This window comes from Heloderma suspectum, chromosome 2, assembly GCF_057233095.1.
Source record: "Heloderma suspectum isolate Gila_16-S chromosome 2, 16-S_ref, whole genome shotgun sequence".
Lineage (NCBI taxonomy): Eukaryota > Metazoa > Chordata > Lepidosauria > Squamata > Helodermatidae > Heloderma > Heloderma suspectum.
Genome location: NC_139459.1, coordinates 46,125,598 through 46,150,830, shown reverse-complemented (window position 1 = coordinate 46,150,830; position 25,233 = coordinate 46,125,598). Strand labels below are relative to the sequence as shown.

Here is a 25,233-nt window from a genome sequence, read left to right as displayed (position 1 = left end):
TCTTTGAGAACTCTAGGATGGGTGATTTATTTGCTTTCAGTTTATCAGTACGGTTGAGAACTTCATCTTTTGTCACCACTATTTGCCTCAGTTCTTCAGGCTCCCTACCTGAAAACATCAGTTCAGGCACAGGTATCTGTCCTATATCTTCTGGAGTGAAGGCAGATGCAAAGGATTCATTCAGCTTCTGTTCAGTCTCCTTGTCCTCCTTCAATGCTCCTTTAACTCCATTGTCATCCAGTGGTCCAACTGCCTCCCTGGCTTCTGAAATATTTAAAGAATTCTTTATTGTTGGCCTTGATATTGTTAGCAATATGCTCTTCAAAATGCTTTTTTGCATCTCTTACTGTCTGCTTGCATCGCCTTTGTGCAAGCCTGTGGTCCCCTTTGTTTTCCTCACTTGGGCAAGACTTCCATTTTCTGCAGGTAGCTCTCTTTTCTCTAATAGCTCCCTTAACACTGCTTGTTAACCATGCGGGTGGCCTCTTGGACTTGGTGCTACCTTTCCTAACCCGTGGTATACATTTTAGCTGGGCTTCTATTATTGTGGTTTTGAGTAATCTCCAAGTATTTTGAAGGGATTTAATCCTCTTAACTCCCCTTTTAACTTCCTTTACACCAGTTTTCTCATTTTAGAGAAGTTTCCTCTTTTGAAGTCAAATGTGACTGTGTTGGACTTTCTGGGCTATTTTCCACTTAAATATATATTAAATTTGATAGCACTGTGGTCACTGTCTCCAGTTGGTTCAACAACATTGAGATCTCATACGATAGCATGTTCCTAGCACTAAATTAGCTAAATGGAGAACTTTGCATAATAAATATTGTTATATTGATTACACTTGATTGATATTCTAGGTAGAATACTGAAAGGAAATTGTTTTTGTGCTTTAAACAACTTAACTTCCATGAACGTTTTTATGCATCCTTTCATTTGATGGTGGATATAGTGGATTGATCTGTTTTCAGATTTCCATAGAGAATGATTACTTAGGACCCAGAAGAATTGAGAGTCTTCAAAAAGAAGATGCAGACTGGCAGCGGAAGGCCCACATGGCTGTACTTTCTATTCAAGACCTTACTGTGAAGTATTTTGAAATAACAGCAAAAGCACAGAAAGGTAATGGACTTTTCCTATTTAATATTTTCCAATAAAGGCTTTTTAAAAATCAGAAATCTTGTTTACATGATCCGGGGTCTTGGAGCCACATCTTCTTATTGTGTCTCAAATCACTGTCACTGCCTTGTGTGAATTGCTAGAACCCTCTCCACTCCAAGTAAGTAAAGAAAGGGGCTACTGGATGTGGATACCATTATTACAAATGTTAATTTTTATAAGGTTTTATGTGAAAAGTGTTTACAATATTATTTCTCATCAAAATCATTCTGTGAGATGAGGCATTTGCTATTTTGCACACAAGGAATTGAACTTGACCACTGAGTTCATGGCTATTCAATTCTTGAAACCCAGGTTTCACAGGTCTTTGTCCACTTTAGATTTGCTCCTTTACCAATTAAACAAATACCCTACTGATAATTAAGAGGTTTTGGGTTCTGGACTATTGATCTGTTTGGAAAATGGGGATCCTACATGTTTATCTTTTGTTTATATTTTTAAATACTTGAAAAACATTAAGGGCATCATGTTCCATTCCCATGGGGGAAGGGGCTGGCATAGGCCTTGGTGGAGCCTTTTCCTCCCTCCTCCCCCTCCCGTGTTCTGGCCTTGAGGGTACATGTGAATCATAGTGCACTGGCCAGTACTCAGAATAGGAGGCCTGATCTCATATATGCATCCGTTTGTCCTTCCCTTCTCAAGGTCATAGCCTGCAAATTACTAAGCTCTTTCCCAGGCTTGGGGTATATACAGATTTCACATTAAATGAGCGAGGGTTCTTTTTAAGCACAATATGCTTGGTTTGTGATTAAAAAGTGGGTATTTGTAAACTGGAAAGTCATGCCTGAAAATGGTGTTGGAGTTAATATTTGAAGGTCTTGACTAGAGATGGGTGAGGAATTGGGCGTGCATTTTAATGCAAATTTCATATTTGCATTTCCCAAACCAGACATAAACCAGAACAGAGTTATATAGCGCTATTTACACTTTTCCAAATTTTGCAGTGCGGTTTGCAAATTAAAAAGTGCAGAAAAATGTGTATAATAAAAACTTCACACAAAAATGCTTATATTAGGGGAAAGTATGCAAAAAAACACATATTAGGGGAAATCACTTGCAAAAATGCATATTTTTTTAAAGTGCATATAAAATGCATATATTAGAAGGAATGCACACAAAAATACATACTTTTTTTGTGCGGACTTTTAAAAAATTGTAAACCTGTGGAAACAGGATGGAACAAACTTAATATTGGAAAAATGAGAAACTGAGAAGACTTGAATTTGTAAAGATTCATCCATGATGGTGTCAGACTGCTGCAGTCTTCCAACAAAGTAAAGGAGATAATTTGTAAATTTGGAAGGTAATAAATACAATGATATTCTACTAAATTGCAAATTGCCCCGTGAATTAATTAGAATGTAGAATTATGTAATACAAGAATCAGAGTTGCATCCCATTTATATATTAATTTAAAAATATATATAACTGCTGTTCTCAAAACAAAATACGTTATCAAAATATGTTATCTGAAAAGATTGCTTGGTAATTGCTGAATGCTTAAAGCACATATGAAGCTTTTTCGTGTATCAAGTAGGAGGCCGATTGTGTGTTTACTCATGATAGACATATGCTTAATTTCTATAATGAAACATTAAACATGCACGGATATTATATGTTATTTAAACAATTTCTTTTTACAGCGGTGTATGATCGAATGCGAACAGACCAGAAAAAGTTTGGTAAGGCAGCATGGGCAGCAGCAGTGAAACGAATGGAAAAACTTCAATATGCAGTGTCTAAGGAGACTTTGCAGCTGATGAGAGCAAAGGAAATCTGTTTGGAACAGAAGAAACATGCACTGAAAGAAGAGGTAATTTCTCACTTGTACAAATAAAACTTTCAAGTCTTATTTTTTTAACATTATACAACTGTACAGTGGGAGATTCAGGACAAAGAAAAAAAAGTACTTCTTCACATAGCTCATAGCTAAACTATGGAATTTGCTACCACAAGATGTAGTGATGGCCACAAATTTGGATGGCTTCAAAAAGGGATTAGACAAATTCATGGAGGAGAAGGCTACTAATGGCTACTAATTCTGATGGCTATATGCTATCTCCAGTATCAGAGGCAGTATACCTGCGTACACCTTTTGCTGGGAAACGCAATGGGATGGTGCTACTGCAGTCATATCCTATGTATGTATTTCCCACAGGCCACTGTGTGAACAGAATGCTGGACTAGATAGAGGCTTGGTCTGATCCAGCATGGCTGTTCTTACGTACAAATGCACAGCACTGAATGTAGATGGAATTTCAGGAGAATTGCTTATTCTAACTTATCTTCAGAGACTAAGGGCCTGGTCTTACAGGACTGGCACCTGCTAGACAGAGAACGCTGATTCCATCTATCATAAGCCCTGCTGGCAATGCCAGGCAGGGCAGGAGGAGCAGCAGAGGCTTTTTACAGCTTTCCCATCCTTTGTTTTTGCATTTTGTGACAGGTGGGTCTCTGAGTCCATCTATTTAATTACCTGGCTGTGGGTGGGGACAGGAACTGAGAGGGTTGTGGATCCAGCAGAGGAGTCCTGCCCCCCAAACACCCATTTCCTCCCCTCCCAAGGTCATGACACTAGCCTCAGGAGAGGGAACCACTATGGAGCTTTCTGCAGCAGCTGGAGAAGTGGGAAATCCAAGCAGGGATTCTCTCCCACCCCACCCCACATCATAGCACTTGTCTGTGGCCTCAGGAGGGTAAATCCCCAGTATCCTATGGCCTCTCAGACAATGTTTAGGGACCATAGGATTGCTCTCGTAAAAGTCAAAATAAATTGGCTTATTATCACAATATACTTTGAAAATGTAGTAGAAAATATCAAGAATTACTATTTGATATATTGGAGAGGCTTGATAAAATATTCTCAGTAAGTTATTTTAACTTTCAAGCTTGCAAAAGCTAATGGTGACATGGCTTCTGTGGCAGTTCTCACTTCTACTTTATATTAAAATTTGAATGGCATGACAGTGTAAATTCGCATTACATTTATCAAACAAGTTCTTAGGTCCCTTGCGGAAGTTAATGACGATTAAATTGGAATAAAATTAACAAAATGTGTAGCGGAGTTGTATCCTTCGATACATGGCAGTTCCTGTTCTCGGTACAGATACAGGATAATTGCCATTTTACAACTGGAAGCAAGAACTCATTTTTTAGCTGAACATCAAGATGAATGCCTTGTTTTCTAGATGTTCATCTCCATCTGAAGAGTTATATTTAGAATATGATGGTGAGAATTCCTCAGTAGAAAACTTGAGAAGATAGTAACTGCATTCAGATGTAATGCTCAATTATGATGACTGAGTCTTGGGCTTGTAGGCTCCCCGTTCCCTCTCCTCTGGTGCAGCCATGAAGAGATTGGAAGCTTTCATGCCAAGCTTTCATTTGGAAAGTGTTCCTCTCCCCACCATAGAGCAACGAGAGGATCCTTCAGAGGCCTCTATGATAGTGCAGTGGTCTCTTAGATGATGTCTCATTTTGTACGGGGTGCTTGCTGGGTCAAAAGTGGCACCTGGTGCCACTCAAGAGGCTTTCTAGTGATTTCTGGAGCATCCAGTACTTTGTGAGTGGTACCCACCATGTTAAAAGTAGCAACACAGGCCAGCCGATGGCTCATGCAAAATAAGAGGATACTAACAAGTAACCAAGCCCAATGGGAGTGACTCTCAAGCCCTTTGCTGTCATTACTTCCTGAAATGCCAGAGCAGCCTTCCCCAATCTGGTGCCCTCCAGATGTTTTGGATTTCAACTCTCACCAGCCCAAGCTAGCATGGCCAATGGTTGGGAATGCTGGGAGGTGTTGTCCAAAACATCTGGAGGCCACCAGGTTGGGGAAGGCTGCACTAGAGATACATTTCTAATACAGCTGGTTGGTCTGGTTACATACTCTGCCCACAGCTACCTGGAAGAATCAGCTGCTTTATATAATTGCCTGTCTCTGAAACCTACTTTTCAGCAAAGCTACTTTAGCTGAGAGAGGAGCAGGTGTATTAGGAAAGGTTGAGGGTACCAAAACCTAAGAAGTAAGTGGGGGAAACCGTTGGCAAGGGAAAGAACACAGACAGGGTTTCCTGGGTAGACCTCAGATTTGGGAAGTGGGATTCTCAGGTACACATTTACCCTTGCCTCTCCTTTCCTTCCCCTCCCACTGTCTCCCTGCCGTTGAAATGTAGCTTGTAAGTTGCTTATATAACTCTGTAAGCTAACTGTACACATTGGTGGCACTGTTTAAAATAAAGTGCAGTAACACTGAAGTCTCCTTTGTAGTTAATATGGATGCATATCAAGCAGTTCTGTTTCTTCTGGAGCACCACTTAAAAAAATGAACATGAGCTGATTGTTTTCAAGGTGAACAACTGGTTCACTGCAAAATCTGATTCCAGGCTCTCTTTTAATTGATACTGATATCTTGAATATTTTGAGGGACATTTATTTTAAAAAGTGCTCATTTGGTTGGAATTTATTACCAGATACTCACTACTGCAATATCTAGTCTTGCAAGTAAATACTTCTTCAGTACTTTATTGAATTCTTGAAGCGCATCGTTTGTTTTAACTTGTTGTTAACAAATTAGTACATGTTATTTTTAAAGAAGTTTGCATGCTATGTTGATTCTATATGTTGTGTTGTTAATTCTATTCATCAGTTTCATTGATGAATCAATAAGAATGCCTTATTTTTTGCAGCATTTTCCAATCTTTCTTTCTCTTACTAGAGAAGTGTGCTTTAGCTTCTCATGCTTAAAAGCTGGATCACCACTTTGAAAATGGGATGCTGAAATCCTGTTGAATGTTGTAGTTCTCTCACTAATAACAATTTATCATAAGTAAGAAACTGTTGTTCCCCTGCTTATGTTGTTTCTCAGCAATCAGTGGTGGATTGCGGGTCCTAATTTGCCTATGTGGATATAAATTTCTTAGGCAGGGGAAGACCTCAATACTGAGTTTCTGTTTTACTTGATAAGACATTCAAACATTTTTCTTTGGTAACCTTTGTTACCACTGGTGTGATTTTTTTTTAAACCCACCTTCTTCTTTTAAGCACTTGTTCACAGATATGTGAAAGATGGGCATTATAGGTGTGAGATGAACAGTGAAGACTTCTGGAGGCAGACCAGATCCTACATTGCAGTTCAGCTGCTAGGTCTTGTCATTATGATGATAACCAGAAACGTTAAATCATGGAGCACTCTTTGTAGTTCTCTAAATATGTAAAATAGCTTAGATACCTAGAATGTTATGTCTTGACATTACTTTAAGGCCTGAGCTGAATGTTCGGGGCCAACAATTTTCAATTCGAAAGGGGTTTCTTAAGGAGCCCCAAAATGTCTACCAAAAGATCCCCCAAAGCGTACCTTTTTAAACTGGTCACAGCTGTTCTGTGCCCCAATTAACTGCAGTTTTGGTACAAATGTATTGTTAATTCTTTTGGTTTTAAAAATCAGCTTCCTTCTTTTGCTTTGTCACATAGCTAGTCAGATTTGGCAGTGTGAGAGCACTGAAGAGGGCAAATGAAACTATGTGGCAATGTCACTGTTACTAGGAGGAGAGGCTGATTTTTAATGAGAAATTGTGCCAATGCAGTGGCTTCCTAGGACTGTGAAGAGCTCGCTCTGCGGTGTCATCATTGCCTGAATGCCAAGTGAGCATTGTGTATATCAGAGGCACCTGAATATATGTTGGGGTCCCCCCTCTGCACAAACACAGTTTGTTGTCCTCTTTTGTGCTTCCTGAAAAATGGCCAAATACTGGCCAAACATAGTGGTTGCAACTATGGGTCTTCTTTCCTTTTCAGATGCAGAGCTTACAAGGCGGCACAGAAGCCATAGCGCATTTGGACCAACTTGAAGCTGATTATTATGACCTGCAACTTCAGTTGTATGAAGTACAGTTTGAAATTTTGAAGTGTGAAGAACTACTGCTGACAGCACAACTTGAAAGCATCAAAAGACTTATTTCAGGTGACGTACATTCATTTTACATGTATAGTATCTAAGAAATTGCCATAGAGTACTGTAGTACAACTTGGTTATTGAGATTATCTTGGGTCCGCAAATTTCCCAGCCCTAGTTCTAAAAACAGTTATGCAATGCAATCCTATGCATATTCACTCAGAAGTAAGTCCCACTGTGTTCAGTGGCGCTTACTCCCATGTAAGTGTACATATAATTTATTTTCTTCTGAGGCAGTCACAGCTGGAGCAAGATGTTGGATGAGATGCATTTATGTTTGAGGGCTTAGAGAGATTTAACTTATGGATGCTCAGTAGATGGGGTTTTCCACACTCCGGATCTGCCTGTTCACCACAATCCCCATATTTGAATGGGGAAAGAATGCCTCTCTGTAGCCTTGGCCGAAGTCGCCTGTGGTGTCACTTCCCTTAGATGCTGCTGCTTTCTGCCTTGGTCACACAACAGTTGAGATATTATGTGTTACTGGATTTGTCTTAGTGTACAAGTGTTTCTTTCTTGGGACATTGCCAGGATTAGGTAACCCTCAGGCCCCTTCTGGCTCTGTGATTACTCTTCCAGTATCACTTAAATACTTTTTTCAACATCACAACTGAAGGTTGCTCCAGATTTTAGTACATTGTGTTGCTTGAGCATGTCTATGTTTAAAAGTATTAAAATGGTTAGTATTTTCTGACAGAGAAAAGAGATGAAGTTGTATACTATGATACTTATGAAAGTATGGAAGCCATGCTTGAAAAAGAAGATATGGCAACATCTATACATTTGCAAAGAGAAGAGTTACAGAAATTGCAACAGAAAGTCCGCCAGCTAGAAGCAAGGCGTGGGCGCATTTCAGCCAAGAAAGCCTACCTCAGAAATAAAAAGGTAAAACAATCATTCATTAATTCATTCATATACTTCTCAACAAAGAATTCACGAGGTAGTTAACAAACTCCTATATAAAGAAACATAGTAACAATAAATTAACAGTATTTATTTATTTATTTATTTTATTATGTCCCACCTTTCTTCATAGCTTATTAAATCTGCAACTACAGGTTTAAGGCTTGGATAAGGAGTTGAGGTTCAGACTTCTCTTAGGGATGCAGTGAGACCCCGTCTAAAGAAACTCTCTCTTGACCTCTCTGATTTAAACAATTACCACCGTTTCAAATCTGCCCTATTTGGGCAAGATCCTTGAGAGCATGGTAGATCTATTCCAGTCTGGTTTTCAGCCTGATAATGAGACTAAAACTGCCTTTGTTGCCCTGGTGGATGACCTGTGCTGGGGGATAGACATGAAAGTGTGACCATGTCAATTCTTGTGGACCTCTCAGCAGCTTTTGATACGATTGACCATGGTATCCTGGGCCACCTTGGGATAATGTTCTGCAGTGGTTATAATCATTCTTGGAGAGTAGGTCCCAGAAAGTCATTTTGGGAGGACTGCTGTTCAGGCTTGTTGCCTTCAATTTACATGCTGTAAGGTTCCATCTTGTCCTGTGTGCTTTGTAACATCTACATGAAACTGCCAAGTGAGGTCATTCAGAGGTTTGGGTTGGGATGTCATCAATATACTGATGAAGCCCAGCTCTCTGTTTTGTTTCCATCTTCTGTTTCTGGAGGGACTCTGGCAAATCGGTGTCTGGAAGCAGTTTTGAACTGGATAAGGGTGAACAAACTGAAGCTTAATCCAGACAAGCTGTACTGAGGTTGGTGGTAGTGATGATCTTTGAAGAGTTGTTGAACCTTCTCTAGACAAGAACAACAGGTTCACAATTTGGGGTATTCCTGGATCTAGCTATACTTATGGATGTGCTGGAGTACCTTTTACCAACTCTAACTGGTTCGCCAGCTGCACCCTTTACTGGAGATATTAGACCTAGCCTTAGTTGTTCATCCCTTAAATTCCAGGTTGGAGTATGTCATGAACTCTGTGTGGGCTGCCCTTGAAGACAGGCTAGAAACATCAGTTGGTTCAGAATGTTGTGGCCAAACTTGTGTCTGAGGTTAGCAGCACAGGTTATATTAGACCAATTTTGTGCCAACTTCATTGGTTTCCAGTTTGTTTCTTGGTTCAATTCAAGGTGTCACCTTGGCTTTAAAGCCCTAAATGGCCACGTACAGTGCATTACAGCAAAGGATACTTAATGGAGGTAAGGTCACTGTTGTTAAGGAGAGGACACTGTTGGTGCACCAAGCAGAGCTGGAAAAAAGATGCTCCTGGTTTCAGCTGCCACCTGAGACTCAAGTAGCAAAGCCAGGTCCAGGACCACCATTCCCCACTGTGAACCTGCTCTTTTAAGAGAGTGCAGCCGTATCTAGAGTAGGCCAAACAACAATTCCTGGCTGAAAGGTATCCCTGCCACCAATATTTCTGCACTATCTAGATTGAATTTCAGTATACTGACCCTTATCCAGCCCTTTACTGACACCAGACGTCTGGGCGGGGATTCCACTGCTTTACTAGGATTTGAGGAAAAGGAGAGCTTCAACAGATGTACTGATGACTGTGTGCTCTAATTCCTTGCACAACATCTTCCTTTAGCTCTGTGTAGATATTAAACAACATTTTGTGGCATTCTGAAGGATTGTTTCCATGCACTAGAGCAGTAATCCCTCAATAAAGGTAAAGGTAAAGGTGTCCCCAACCAGTCGTGTCCGACTCTAGGGTGTGGTGCTCATCTCCATTTCTAAGCCGAAGAGCCAGCGCTGTCCGAAGACGCTTCCGTGGTCATGTGGCCGGCATGACTGAACACCGAGGTGCACGGAACGCTGTTACCTTTCCCTCCGAAGCGGTACCTATTTGTCTACTTGCAATTTCTTGCTTTTGAACTGCTAGGTTGGCAGAAGCTGGGACTGAAGACGGGAGCTCACTCCGTCACGCAGCACTTGGGTCTCGAACTGCTGTCCTGCTGACCTTCCGGTCTGCAATTCAGTGTCTTAACCACTAAGCCACCGTGGCCCCAATCCCTCAATACTACCTACCAAATAGGTAGGAGTGGAAGCCCTGCAATACAGTGCCTCCAGCTCTCAATCTTTCCAAGTGGTCCAGAAGGATACTGTGACAAAAACCCTCCTCTCTTCACCCAGACTACGGTATGGAGAAGCTTTAAACCCTTAACACTGTGTTCAAACAAAAACATGGGGTGGTTCCACCACAGATACCATGGCTGATGGTACTGAAAGCTGCTGAGAGGCCCAGGAAATCAACAGAGAGATATGTGCCCTGTTTATCTACTGGTAAAGGTTATCTACCCATGCAACCAGGGCATTTCAATCCTAAACTAGCCTTGAAGACAGATTGAAGTAATATAATATATATTATATTATCTATATAATACATCTAATCAAAAGAACCTGGAGTTGATAAGATTTAGTATTTCCAAAGTGACCAAATTATTTATCTTTCCTGCTTCATAGTTAGTTACTTCTATCAGCATGGCCAAGTTTTCTGCAAGGACCAGATTAAAATGCTGAGAGTACAAAATTAAATCCTTTTATTTTGGATGGATTAACCCATTCCTATTACTACCTGGTCCATATTCAACCACTTTTAATGTAGACTGGACTCTGTGTTCAACCTACAAATGTACATTGCTGGGGTTGGTAAATGTAATGATTTCAGGTCAATAAAGTATAATTTGCTGAGTATGCAGTTGGGTGAATGAAGGAAATTTTGCTGAATCTTCTTGGAACACTTTTCAGAAGTTGGCTGTGGGCATTTGGACCTATTGTGATTGTTTGGTGGTTGTAGGCAGAACAGTCTACACAGGGAAATAGTCTGTCACTTCAGCCTGTACTTGGTGTCTGTGCATGTCACATGTTGTAGTGCTCTCCCCACTTCACTCTATGTGGAAAGTTAGAATAGCACATCAGGAAAATGACCTGAAGACGGTGATTCTTAAACAAACTTCAAAGATAGATTGCAATGCAATATTGCTGAACAATAATTCAGTCCTGGACACATTTTAACAACTTAGAGCACAATCCTATGGCCACTAGACAGTGGCTAGACAGCCATAGGATTGGTCAGTTTTTGGGAACCGACCTCAGAGCCTGTGCTCCAAGGTCGGTTCCCATAGAACCGCCTCTCCACCCCTTTGTGGGTGGCATGGATCGTCCCCGTGCTCTGCACTTGTAAGAGCAGCGCAGAGCAGGGGGAAAGGGGGCATTCCCGGGGCGGGGCGCTCGTAGTGCCAGTACAACACTTCCTATGTCGTGTCTGGCTTCCCCACCCTGCGCTCTGATGTCCCGTGGCTAGGCAGCCAAAATCAGCCATCTAGCCCAAATGCAGGGCAGCTGGAGTGCGGAGGAGAGGATCCCCACCGTGCTCCTCCCGTCGTGCATTGGATAGGTGGTCACATGCGAGTTCGGAGACAGCCGTCTATCCGCATAGGATTGCTCCCTTGCCCTCTCAAATAAACAAATAATTAAATTTGAAAGTTTAAGGGAGTAAATACTAGATTCCTAGTTAATAATAAGCTTCTTATTAATAATAAATGTCTTCAAAGATAGAAAAGTTTACTCAAATCTAGCTCTCAGCTGTAGCTCAGTAATTTTTGTTTTAGGCTTACATGTATATTCCCTGATTAAATCCAGTATGGGCGATACGTGCACAGCACAGAAAAAAGTGTCCATAGTTGGATTTCCCTTTTTTATGCTCCACCCATTTTCCTTGATATGCAAAGTGTGCTGCAGAGGAAGGGGAGGCTACCTCATCAGGACACCATGAAACAGATGATTCACATTGGGGCAAAAAATCCCACCTTCAAGTATAGCTTGATGGGATCTGAGCTAGCAGTGACTGACGAGGAAAGAGATCTTGGGGTTGTGGTGGACCGCTCAATGACCCAACCCAGTGTGCAGCTGCTGTAAAAAAGGCAAACTCCATGTTAGGCATAATTAGAAAAGGGATTGAGACTGCCAACATCATACTCCCCCTATACAAATCTATGGTGCGACCACACTTGGAATACTGTGTACAGTTCTGGTCACCACACCTAAAAAAATATATATTGTAGAGTTGGAAAAGGTGCAGAAAAGGGCAGCTAAAATGATCAAGGGCCTGGAGCATCTCCCTTATGTGAGGTTACAACAGCTGGGATTGTTTAGCTTGGAAAAAAGGAGGGTAAGGGGAGACATGAAAAAGGTCTACAGAATTATGCGTGGTGTGGAGAATGTGGATAGGGAGACATGTTTCTCTCTCTCTCAGAATACTGAACCTGGGGACATCCTGTGAAGCTGATTGGTGGGAGATTCATGTCAGATAAAAGGAAGTACTTCTTCACACAGCGCATAGTTAAACTATGGAATTCACTACCACAGGAAGTAGTGATGGCCACCAGTTTGGATGGCTTTAAAAGGGGAGTTAGACAAATTCCTGGAGGAAAAGGCTATCAGTGGCTACTAGTCTTGATGGCTATGTGCTCTCTTCAGTACCAGAGGCAATGAGCCTATGTACACCAGTTGCTGGGGAACATGGGTGGGAGGGTGCTGTTGCGCTCGTGTCCTGCTTGTGGTTTCCAGGTCGACAGCTGGTCAGCCACTGTGTAAACAGAATGCTGAACTAGATGGACCCTTGGTCTGATCCAGCATGGCTCTTCTTATGTTCTTATGGTGCTATTCTTTTCAGCAGGCACATGGCCTTGTTCCTATATGCAAGGATGTCTGAATCATGTCCATAGCCTGGGATCTAGGAATTCATTCATAAGTGCTTTGTTTTGCTATAGTTAGACACACCCAGCATGTCTGTAATTACTTTTTTGATAAGACAGTTCTTGGCAAAATACCCTCTTAATAGTTACAAGTATGCAACATAACCTTCATGACAAGGTCCTGATAGCAGGTTGATATGGGACCACTATGCAAACATAGTTTACTATTATCCCAGTGCTACCACCAGCTGGCTACACAGCAGTATTCTTGATTTGATTGGACCAAACAACAATTTTATTAAGGAAGCTGGTTTTGAAAGAGAAAAATGGGTCAGAAGAGGAAAGGAATGCTCAAAAATGCAAAGGCAGGGTTTTGGTAGAATATCTGAAAGCTGGACTTGGGCTTCCCCTTATGTTTTTATAATGCAAATCAACACATTAGTTAATAAATATATTGTTTTGAAATAAATACTAGAATATATTTCGGTTTGTATGTTTGAACTCACAATAATGGATGTAGCAAAAACATAAACTATGAACCAAATTATGACATCTATTTAAATTCTGGACCATTATATAAAATCCTTGACACCCTGAAGGTTATCTTCTAATCTAGGCTGAGGCTACAGGTTCCAGAAACACATATATTCCACCAAAAAGCCCCACACAGCTACTTTCAGAAAGTGACACAAGATTCCAAAGTCACCCAATCAGTTCAGTTGCCCAATTCCTCTTTAGTTGTGAACAGTACTAACAACAAAGCTAGTGGAGATGATAGTATTCCAGCTGAGCTATTTAAGATCCTAAAAGATGATGCTGTTAAAGTGCTGCACTCAATATGCCAACAAATTTGGAACACTCAACAATGGCCACAAGACTGGAAAAGGTCAGTTTACATTCCAATTCCAAAGAAGGGCGACGCCAAAGAGTGTTCAAACTACCGTACAATTGCGCTCATTTCATATGCCAGCAAGGTTATGCTCAAAACCCTACAAGCTAGGCTTCAGCAGCATGTGAACCGAGAACTACCCGAAGTACTAGCAGGGTTTCGAAGAGGCAGAGGAACTAGAGATCAAATCGCCAACATTCACTGGATCATGGGGAAAGCAAGAGAATTCCAGAAAATGTCTATTTCTGCTTCATTGACTATGCTAAAGCCTTTGATTGTGTGGATCACAACAAACTGTGGCAAATTCTTCAAGAGATGGGAGTACCAGACCACCTCACCTGTCTCCTGAGAAACCTGTACGAGGGTCAAGAAGCAACAGTAAGAACCAGAGATGGAACAACCGATTGGTTCAAAATTGGGAAAGGAGTACGACAAGGCTGTATATTGTCACCCTGCTTATTTAACTTATATGCAGAGTACATCATGAGAAACGCCGGGTTGTATGAATCAGAGGTCGGAATTAAGATGGCCGGGAGAATTATCAACAACCTCGGATATGCAGGCGATACCACCCTAATGGCAGAAAGCGAAGAGGATCTAAAGAGCCTCTTGTTGAGGGTAAAAGTGGAGAGTGCAAAAGCTGGTTTGAAACGCAACATTAAAAAAACGAAGATCATGGCATCTGGCCCCATCACTTCCTGGCATATAGAAGGGGAAGAAATGGAAGCAGTGACAGATTGTATTTTCTTGGGCTCCAAGATCACCACAGACGGTGACTATAGCCATGAAATTAAAAGACGCTCGCTCCTTGGGAGGAAAGCTATGGCAAACCTAGACAGCATAGTAGAAGCTGTCTAGACATCACCTTGCCGACAAAGGTTCGTATAATCAAAGCTATGGTTTTCCCAGTAGCAACATATGGCTGTGAAAGCTGGACTATAAGGAAGGCTGAGCACCGAAGAATCGATGCTTTCGAACTGTGGTGCTGGAGAAGACTCTTACGAGTCCCCTGGACTGCAAGGAGGTCAGATCAGTCAATCCTAAAGGAAATCAACCCTGAGTGCTCATTGGAAGAACAGATACTGAAGCTGAAGCTCAAATATTTTGACCACCTAATGCGAAGAGAAAAGTCACTGGAAAAGACCCTGATGCTGGGAAAGATTGAAGGCAAAAGGAGAAGGGGACGGCAGAGGATGAGATGGCTAGATGGCATCACCGATGCAATGAATATGGTCTTGAGTACACTCCGAGAGAGACCACAGGACAGGAAGGCCTGGCGTGCTATGGTCCATGGGGTCGCGAAGAGTCAGACAGGACTGAACAACAACAACAACAACTTCCTTGCAACAAACCCATTGAAATGTATCAATGTGCAGTGGAGAACAAAGTTTCACACTTTTAAAATACAACAACATGACAAAACACAATATAACACTTTTAAAAGTTTAAAACTACAATATAAAGCCAAAGGAAAAACTAACAGCAGCGTAAAGATATAAAATTACAATAACATTCTGGGCACTCTGTCACTTTTGTGGCTTTCCTCTGGATGCTTCTGTTATTCTTTTAAAATAAAGCATCCAAAGAAAGGCACAGTGCCCTAACCACAATCAAAGTGATATTGAATGGAATGGTACTTTAACTTCACTTGTATAGTATAGCTGCATTCCCAGAGATCATGCGTAATGTACACATTTGGGGTTTTCTACAGTTTTTGTTGGCAGCAACTCCCATTTGTGTTGCTCATTGTGTATCGATTCTTATGCTTGTAGAAGAAGCAAGCAGGTAGAGGAGACCTGCTCCTTTCAAAACTGCCCTTAGCCCCAAGTTACATGCACAGATTTTGTGCATAGTCCTCAAGATTGTAGCTAATATGTTGTCCAGTTGAACCCAAAATATAGGCTTGTTCTTATATTATCCTAGTATGATTATTCCATGAAATAATATTTAACATGACACATTTTTTTCATAATCTGATTGTAGTGGAAGCCATGTCACTTCAGTATATATAGCAACATAATATAAAGCTAGTACCTTACAGGAACTATACATTTGGCAAAACCCCATTCTGAATTGAACTTCATTATACACTTTGTCTGTAAGCTTCAAATTAAAGGTCAAATAAATGTAAACTTTTCAATCTGGCCTTTTAAGGCTGCAGTGTTATGCATGTTTATGCATGCACAGAAAAGAGTCAGACAATTCCCAAAGTTCCCAGAGTTGTAGGACTTTTTTCTGTCTAAACATGCATAGGATTGCATCCTAATTTATTTTTTGTGGTTTTAATATTTTAATGTGGTTTGATTTCATATTTCTGTGTTTTTATGGTGTCATGGTTTTATTTGGATTTGCTGTGTACTGCTTTGGTGATTTTTCTGGGAAGGTGGTATGAATGATCTTTATATATTCTTGAGTACAAAATATTTAAGACTTTGAATTAAATGAAAAAAACAAATCAGGTTATATACATTTTACAAATGTTTACAGCTAAATGCATACATAGTACATGTACAAATTTGTCCAATTTTTTGAATACTTGTGCCAAAGAGTTAGCAAATAGACTGTATCATATGGCTGCAAAACACTGCCATCCTATACATTGCGTTCAGTGGGGCTTTCCGTCTGGTAAGTCAGTACAGGATTGCAGTCAAAGTAAATGTTAACATTTCCTTCTACTCCTGCAGTAGTTGCTCACGTACACAAAATGCTGTAAAATATTTGTACTCCATCTTTTAGGAAAATGCCCTTCCAAAACTATAGTGGTTTATATGTGGTCTTAATGGTTATAATAACTATTTAACTAAGGGGCAGACAGGTGCATTTGCATTCCCTTGGACTATTATATCACTTATTGTCCTCCCACGCCTTACTAATATTTAGGCCTTGTTTTTTTTTTTAAAGAAAACATAAAATGCTTAATAAAGCATTTAAAAAGAAATATTTGACAATGCTCACATTCATTTCTCTGTAAACTAAATAAACTCATTGGCTTTGTTCATCACTTTCAACCTTATTTTTCTTTCTTAGCCAGTAGTGTAGTGGAAAATTCAGAAGTACAGGGTCCCTTCGTGACAGTCACAGGCATGCCCCCTTCTAAGATTGTACAACCTTGCAATATATACAGCCTTCTACTGGGATCCAAAAACAGTGCAGCTGAGAGTAAGGCAGTGATATTTCAATTGGACGTCTGAGAAAAAATTCAGGGGTGTTAACATCTTTTTCACCCACCCACTCACTCAAACACAAATGTTTTAGGTTTTCAGTGTATGATACTCTATAGAAGCTTCACCCCTTCAACCCAGTCCTCATGGACAGATCCCATCTCATTTAAACAGCCCCCTTGCACACTCCCCTAGTGCCCCAACATTACCCATTAGCCTTCCCCAAGCTCCTTCATTATATATCTCCCCTCCCCCAACAGAAACGTCCACACACCCAGCTGGATTGCACTACACACACACACACACCCCTTCTTTCTCCCCTCCCCACAACTGATTTGTTTCTGTTTCCCTCCCCTCCACCAGGGTTTGTTTGCCCAGGTACATGCCAACCTTGTACCAAAAATTGTAGTTGACAAAGCAAGTTGTATTTGACGGTTCTGCTTGCTGTGGAAATTAATGTTCAAGAATTAACAGTGCAATACAATGGGTGTTTATTTCAAATTAAATGTACAGAGATCTTGGGAAGGCAGCGAAGGCTGCAGTCCTGTGCACACTTACCTGGGAGAAAGCCCAATTGGCAATTGAACATAGTGGGACTGACTTCTGAGTAAACATGCATAGGATAAATCCTAAAAACTGGCACAAACCCACTCTTACAATGAATACTAATAATTCAGTAGCAGAACAAGACATCACCTTGCTTCTCATTTGCACCACCCATCTGCCTCTCATCTTTTTCTTTTTTTTCTTATGAATACTTTTTATTTATTTTGTCTTTATAAATGAAATAAACATTACCAACAGCCTGATCAATAGCTACAATTTCCCAGCAATACAATATTCTTATGAGGACACAACAGTGATGAAAAGAAAAAGAAAGGAAAAGAAAAGAAAGAAAGAAGAAAAGAAATGTCTTCTTTTTTCCCCCTTTTCTCCCCCCCCCTTTTAAAAGGGTTAAATTTAAACTCCAATACCCACGGGCCTCAGATGCCATTTGTCAGGGTGGACACTGAGCCCATAGAATCCCAGAGTAGTTCTGATTCTGAGGAAGAGCAGTCGCTCCTGGGAGAGGAGCGCGCTCCTCTTTCCCAGGGCCCACAGCTGACGGAGATTCCTCCCACCAGCATTCCTAGATTAGAAAGCAGTCCAGGGAGTGACCGAGCAGAGATAGCAGACTTGGTGGATGCGCGACGCAGACGCAGAGAGCGGCGCCAGATGGAGGGCGCAGAAAGGAGGCGCAGTGCCCGGTTGGCGTGCAAACAACGGCTGCGCCCCGAGGATCCAAGAGAAAAGGGGAGGGACTCTCCCTAGTCCTTAAGTTCAGGGGTCTGCCAGGAATTCCCTTTCAAACGGGGACCAACTGTTTCAACTTAGGGCATAGGTACTCTGCTGCTCAGATCTAGTTGCTACCTGTAGAGTTGTTAAGTTGTAAAAGAAAAATAAAGCTTTGAAAGGAATCCCTTTGTCTGTGTCTGGACTTGGCTACTAAATTAGACTGAGAGAGGCCTCCAAGGAGCCCTTGACACCATTCTATTTTAAAAACTATACCTATAACATTAGCAATATTACAGTTTGATAATCAACCTTATATTTCAATATCATATCCTCAGTCTTATAACGAGGAAACAGGCTTACAATTCATTCCCAGTAACCATATATTGCCCCTAAGTTAAAATATAATAGTAATAATAAAGCTTAACAATTCAACCAACCAAAAATCTTACCAAGTAATCTTATAGTAATTATAATAATAATAGTAATAATGATTAAAGAAAGGATGAAATTATAATGTTATATAATAATAAAGCTTAAAAGCAACCTTACAACAATCAGTAATATATTTTATACTAGATATATAAATGCATGTGCACAATACACCCTCAAACAATATATTTAAATACAGCATATCATATCTATTTTGGAAAACAAGAATTTAAAGAAAAAAAAAAAGAGGAAAATAAATGAATATATGTATAATCAGATATCTTCTGACCTAGCCTGAATCATGTAGTCTAAACATAAACAGTTAACAAAACTTTTTTAAAGATTCCAGTTCATGGGGCTGTAACAGAGATCTCACACATTTTTACGTTCAGCCATGCCTCCGCCATTTTATGATTTAAAACTTCTTCATCTGACCTTCAGACACAATGCAAAATGTAGCAGGATATTTTAAGTGATATTGTAAGTTCATTTGTTTTGCCATATTTTTCGCCTTGATGAATTGCCTTCTATTCGCCACCTCTTTGATGTAATCTGGAAATAACATAACTTTATCTTGTTTCCAAAAAATACTTCCAGCCTCTCGTGCCAAACGCAGGATATAATTCTTTGTGGAGACTCTTGCAAATTGGACTATAATCGTATAGTCAGTCCCTTTAGCATTTGGCACATGAAATGCCTGCTCAATATCAAGTAAACAATCAGATGGCTAGGGATGTCAGAGAATTCCTCCACGGATGTCGGTGAGGCCGAATGACAGTGCATTCGGCCCCCGGAACTCCGTGGCGGAACGGCCCCCCACCCCCCCACGGATCCCCCCCCAGGACGAGACTTACCTGGGGCGGATGTTCCGGGTGGCGGCGGCTGGTCTTCCGACTGGCTGCTGCCGCCGCCGCCATTTGCAGTCTTGTCTTGTCTTTTTTTTTTTAACAAGACGTGATAGGCTACGTAAAGATTTATGTAGCCTATCATGGCTGGGTAAAACAACCCACCCCCGCGTATGCAAATGGCGGCAGCCATGGCCGCTGCCATTTGCGTTCCTTACTTTTGGCCATCTTAGTCTACATAAATATTTACGTAGACTATGATGGTGAAAATAAAGGGAAATGCAAACAGCGTAGCGGGCGCTATTTGCGTCCCTTTGTGATTCGTCGTTTTAGCCTACGTAAATATTTACGTAGGCTAAAACGGCGAATCAAAAAGGGACGCAAATAGCGCCCGCTACACTGTTTGCGTTCCCCTTTATTTTCGCCGTCATAGTCTACGTAAATATTTACATAGACTAAGATGGCCAAAAATAAGGAACGCAGAAGCGTACATGGGGTTTTTTTTGTTTTGTTTTTTACCCAGAGCCCTCTGTGGCTGGAAATCCAGCTGCGGACAGCTCTGGCCTGGGCCTGGCCGGCTGCTCTTCGGAGCTGCCGCGAAGCACAGCCAGCCGTGGAGGATTCCGGGGGGGAGGAACGGATCACCTCCCCCCCCCTCGATTCCGGGTGGAGGGACAGAACGCCTCCACCCCCCCTCAGCATAATCCGCGGAAAGGTAAGTGACTTTCGTACATCCCTACAAATGGCACAGGTAGTATCTCATGCAAAAGCTTGTCCACAAAAGTAGGCAAATTTACATCACTAGTCAGATTTTTAATCCCAATAATACGTCCATTGGATCTGTGCGTGAAGGCCTCCAGTAGGGAAATTCTGTTAGAGACATTTTTGAAAAATGCTTGTCGTAGTTTCATTCCCTGCCACCCGATCTTTTAGCTCGTTAACCTTCATCTCCATTTTTTGCCAGGAAGCGTTAATTAAATCCACAGCTCCTTGCAGGGCGGTGATGGAATTTTGGATTAAATTCAGCCTTTTGGCTTGCTCTGCAAATTGTGAAGATAAAGTTTTTATCAAAGTAAATAATTCCCCTATATCTTCTATTTTCGGAGCTTTTGGCAAAGGAGATACGAGAGGAGTGGGCGGAGATGCAATCCCCTTTCTTCTCACTGTAGCCATGTTTCTCATCAAAGAAATCTTGCAGGTCCTCAGATGTTCTCAAATATTGTTGATATTTCTTAAACCATCCCTCAGGTGTTGTTGATATTTCCTAATCCATATATTACAATGAAACACATCAGCCCTGTTTTCTCCTATAAAATAGGAGTTTCAGAACAGCTTTTTGCAATGGTTAAGCTCTGGGGAGATAATCTTGGAATCCAGCCCCCCCGCTGCCTCGTGGGGAGTACTTTTCTCCAAGATGTTATCCAGATGCTGCCTTGCCCCCCCCCTTTTAATTCCAGGGAGGAGATGAAAAGGTTTTTCAACCTTTTAAAAAGCTGTTTGAGATAGCATCCCGCAGAGAGTCCGTGGGATGGTGCGAGGGAGACATTGGTTCCAACCGGAAGTCTGCCTCCATCTTTTTCATGTCCATCAAGACGTGAAACTTTTCCATAAAATTTCTCCAGCCCCCCCACCCCGAACTGTAAAGCACAAAAAGGCACCAATCCTAAACACACTTACTGAGGGAGCTGGTGTATTGCTGTGGCCCTGTTCTCCTTTCCTGCCCTGGAATTGTGGGAGTGGGATACGATGGTACTCTAGCTGGCTCTGGCTGCTGGTACTGGGGTATAGTTTGAAGAACTGCCAAGAACACGTTTAAGCATCAGGAGTTTTAAGGATGATGCATGCAGTAATAAGCCCCCCCCCACACACACACACACCTCAGTTAAGGGTATGTAAATCAGCGTTATGTGTGTTTTTAAATAAAAGGTACAAAACAATGGGAGCATATTTTCAAGAGGAGGACAAGGGTCTAGGCCATTCACATCTCCACACCCGTACTTCCTAAAGGCACATTATATCTAAATGGTGTGAGGAAAAAGAGAACATAATAATTATAATAACAATAATAACTTGTATAATCAAAAATTACGTTTCAAACAGCTATGTTTTATTCAAACTATCTTTTAGTGACCAGCAACAGGGAAAGATAAAGTAGCTTGATTAGCATATAGTTACCAGCCCTGAGCCTTTGGGATGAAGTAGACTATACATCTAATCAGTTAAGGGTGCAATCCTATGCATGTTTAGACAGAAAAAAAGTCCTACAACTTCTAGCATTACCCAGCCAGCCAGGCTGGCTGGGGAATGTTGGGAATTGTAGGACTTTTTCTGTCTAAACATGCATAGGATTTTGCCCTAATTAAAAAAATAATACATCAGATATGGACAATAATGATAATGTATTTTTTTTTTACCTCAGATAAAATAGTAACCGTATCATATGGATAGAATAAAGCCTCATGGACATGGGGCTTACACTCAAGTATGGGGGCTTACTCTCAAGTAAGCTCAAAGCAAATATATGGAGGAAATGAGAGTGTGTGTGTGTGTGTGTATGTGGAGAGGGAGAACAAGAAAAAAGCTGCTTTACTTAACAGATTTATTTAAAGACCATCAGGGTTGCTGGTAATATGTACTTTAGGCCCTCACTTTCTGCAGGAACAGCCAAGAAGAAACACAGCAGGCTGCAGCCTTCCCCAACCTGGTGCCCTCCAGATTTGCTGGATGACAACTCCCATCGGCTCCAGGGAGCATATTGGCTATGCTGGCTGGGAGGGGGGTGATAGGATTTGCAGTCCAACACATCTGGAGGGCACAAGGTTGGGAAAGGCTGGGTGAGAGACTCAATGGAATAGTTCTGCGGCCCCCTGCCCAGAGCTGTGCGGGCTGTGTGGAGGCAGGCCAGACTGCCAATATCCACGTTCCTGCATTGAGCAGGGGGTTGGACTCGATGGCCTTGTAGGCCCCTTCCAACCATGCTATTCTATGATTCTATGTACATGTCTTCTCAGAAGTAAGCATATAGATTTCAATGGGGTTTATTCCCAGGTATTTCTTAATTTTAATTTAATTTTTAATTTTTATTTTCATTTGTTTTTCACTCATATAGACTTCCACTTTCTTCTCTCTGCCCTCCCCATGCCCCAACCCCATCCCCCCCACTGCCTTTTTTGGCTGCCATCTCCGCCGCCACCACCCAACAAACTGACTGAGATGACCTGTCTGAGTCTGATGTTGGCAAGCTACTTTGGGGAGAGTAGCTGCTGCAAGCAATAGCAGCAGCAGCAACTGCTCTAGAGCTCTTCCAGCTGCCTGCCCTGCCCCACAAGTAAACAATGGGGGCAGCAGCTCCCCATGCTCCTGCCTTGGCCAGCAGCAGCAGCCCTAAACGGGTGGCTGGTGCTGCAGGATAACGAGGGCAGTGCCAGTCACGTAGTCATGGAGTGGGGATGGGTGGAGAAGCTGATTGCTGAGGAAGAGAACGGGGGGCGCCAAGAGGAGGCTGCAGAGCTCCTTCAGGCTCCCTCTCTTGCCCCTGTAGTAGACAAGAGGCAGCCGCCAGCTGCCCGCACTCCCTTCCTCTGCTCCCCCCCCCCCCCAGCAGACTGCAACCCGGCTGGGAGCCAGCTTCAATAAAAGTGCAGGAGCGAATTCCCAGCATGACCTGTCACCACTACACTGCTGTTCTTAGCTCTTTGATCTATTTCTCTTAATGTAATCCTATGCATGTTTTACTCAGTCGTAAGACCCACTTTCTTCAATGGTGCCCACTCCCTTGGAAGTGCGTATACGACTGCAGCTAGCCAGAGCAACCTTATCCTTGGGTTTGGGGAGATTCTGTGGTGGGGCAATCACTACATCCATAGACCTGCCAGCTTGCTGCGGGCAGGGTGGGAAGTGGGGAAAAGAATTTTTAATTTTTCCTCTCATTGACTCAACCAAGAGAGAAATAAGTATGCAGTCCCGAGCACTGGCATAATTTTAGGCCAGTTGGGTGGGCACTGTTATGAATTTTACTTTGCTGAGCATTGTTAATCTATAGTTCCAGTATTTAGGAAGCCTTTGGCTACCGGTTAACTCCCTATAGCTGATTAATATTAGAGAGAGCCAGTGTAGTGTAGTCATGAGAGTGACGGCCTGAGAGCCGGGAGATCTGGGTTCTAGTCCCCACTTGGCCATGGAAGCTCACTGGGTGACTTTGGGCCAGTCACAGACTCTCAGCCCAACCTACCTCACAGGGTTGTTGTTGTGAAGTTACAACGGAGAGGAGGAGGATAATGTAAGCCGCCTTGGGTTCCTTGCAAGAGGACAAAAAGGTGGGCTATAAAAGCAATCAATCAATCAATCAGTCAATCAATCGATCAATAAAATACGCTTCAAACAAAGAGTATGTCAGAAATTTAGTTTTTGTACTCACAAGAATTAGTAAGGGAAAAATCTTTGAATCCATTTTTAACATTTATTAAATATAAAAAATACAACATCAAAATACATGATATGTAGGCTAAATTAATTGTTCCTTAGTAATATTTCCTAAATATTTCCTGATTCCAGAGTTAAGGAGTACTTTCTGGCTGCATGCTGGGAGTTGTAGGACTTTTTTTCTGTCTAAACATGCATAGGATTGTGCCCTTAGTGAGCTTCTAGATCAGCATTCCCCAACTTGGTGCTGTCTGGGTGTATTTGACTACTACTCCCAGCATTCCTGACCACCTGGCCATACTAGTTGGGGCTGAGGTGTATTGGCCCCAGAAGCGTAGCCAAGTCACCTGTAGTGTTAGAGGGGCCTAGAGATCCATAATGCTTGCTTAAATTCATTATTGGTGCAATTCCCTTTCTAGGACGCCTCTGAGCATGTTCAGATGAGTCAAAGGCTGATATCAAGATGTGCCTGGGAAGCGAAGTTTGTTTGTCTTAAAGCTGCAGGTGGCTGTGCTGAGAACAAAACACTTCTAGCCTATGCTGGGAATGAAAACTAGGTGGCACTTGCTGCTGTCATGCTGCCTCATTGCTAACATGTATGGTATAAAACCCACTGTACGCCATGGCTCTGGGTTCAGAGAAGCTGTCTGATCCAACCATTGGGTATGCCTGTGTGCTGTAAGTTACTCAATAAAGTATCTCCTTGTAAATAAACCTGAATCTGATTTATCACTATCTTGGCACCTCTAACCTAAGAGTTCAAAGTCCATGGCTGGGGCAATACATAAGGAGAGTTGAAGTCTAAAATATCTGGAGGGTGCCATGTTGGGGAAGGCTGCTCTATATGGTAAAGAAGCTGATAGGCCCACAACATCAGAGCATATTTATACATTTTCTGTAATATTACTTCATTGTTAATAATAATCTACTATCCCATAAATCTGGACTCACAGTCTTCCTATGAGGAAAATTCCTGTGAGATTAAAACACACAAAAAGAGGCATTAATCTGCTGGGCTAGATCAGATTGGTTCTGAATCATACCTCTGAGAAAACAACTCCTAACTCATTTTTTACTACTTAAAACTAAGTGTGCGTGCGTGCGTGCATGTGTGTGTGTGTGTGTGTATATATATATATATATAAATAAAATCTGTATATCAGGTTTTTTAAAGTATGTCTTATACAATATTTATTGCCCATTGATTATGGACCATCAGCTAATAAGCAAAAACTCTTAAGTACACTTTTGACACTGAATATTACAGTTCCACACCTCTTCATTACTTAGATAACTCTTTGACCCAAATGATAGGGCTTTAACTCAGTATTTTCCTTTTCAGTATTATCTCGACCTCCTTGCCAATAGGTTTTTGGTAGTGGTTACCCAGAATTCATTGTGACCCTCCTCATTTGGTGTCTTTGTGTG

At 41.7% G+C, this 25,233-nt stretch overlaps 1 protein-coding gene across 3 annotated transcripts in view; it reads left to right on the top strand.

Annotated features, from left to right (window-relative positions):
* Positions 1 to 25,233, top strand: part of JMY (junction mediating and regulatory protein, p53 cofactor) — an 84,469-nt gene that overhangs the window by 45,775 nt on the left and 13,461 nt on the right. For all 3 annotated transcript variants that reach the window (XR_014787620.1, XM_084833393.1, XM_084833392.1), the window contains exons 3-6: positions 970 to 1,120; positions 2,821 to 2,990; positions 6,971 to 7,136; positions 7,825 to 8,012. Coding sequence is in view for 2 of the 3 variants with exons in the window: in XM_084833393.1 (XP_084689519.1) it covers positions 970 to 1,120; positions 2,821 to 2,990; positions 6,971 to 7,136; positions 7,825 to 8,012 (675 nt within the window). In the remaining variant the exon portion in view is untranslated. The remainder of the gene's footprint in view (positions 1 to 969; positions 1,121 to 2,820; positions 2,991 to 6,970; positions 7,137 to 7,824; positions 8,013 to 25,233) is intronic.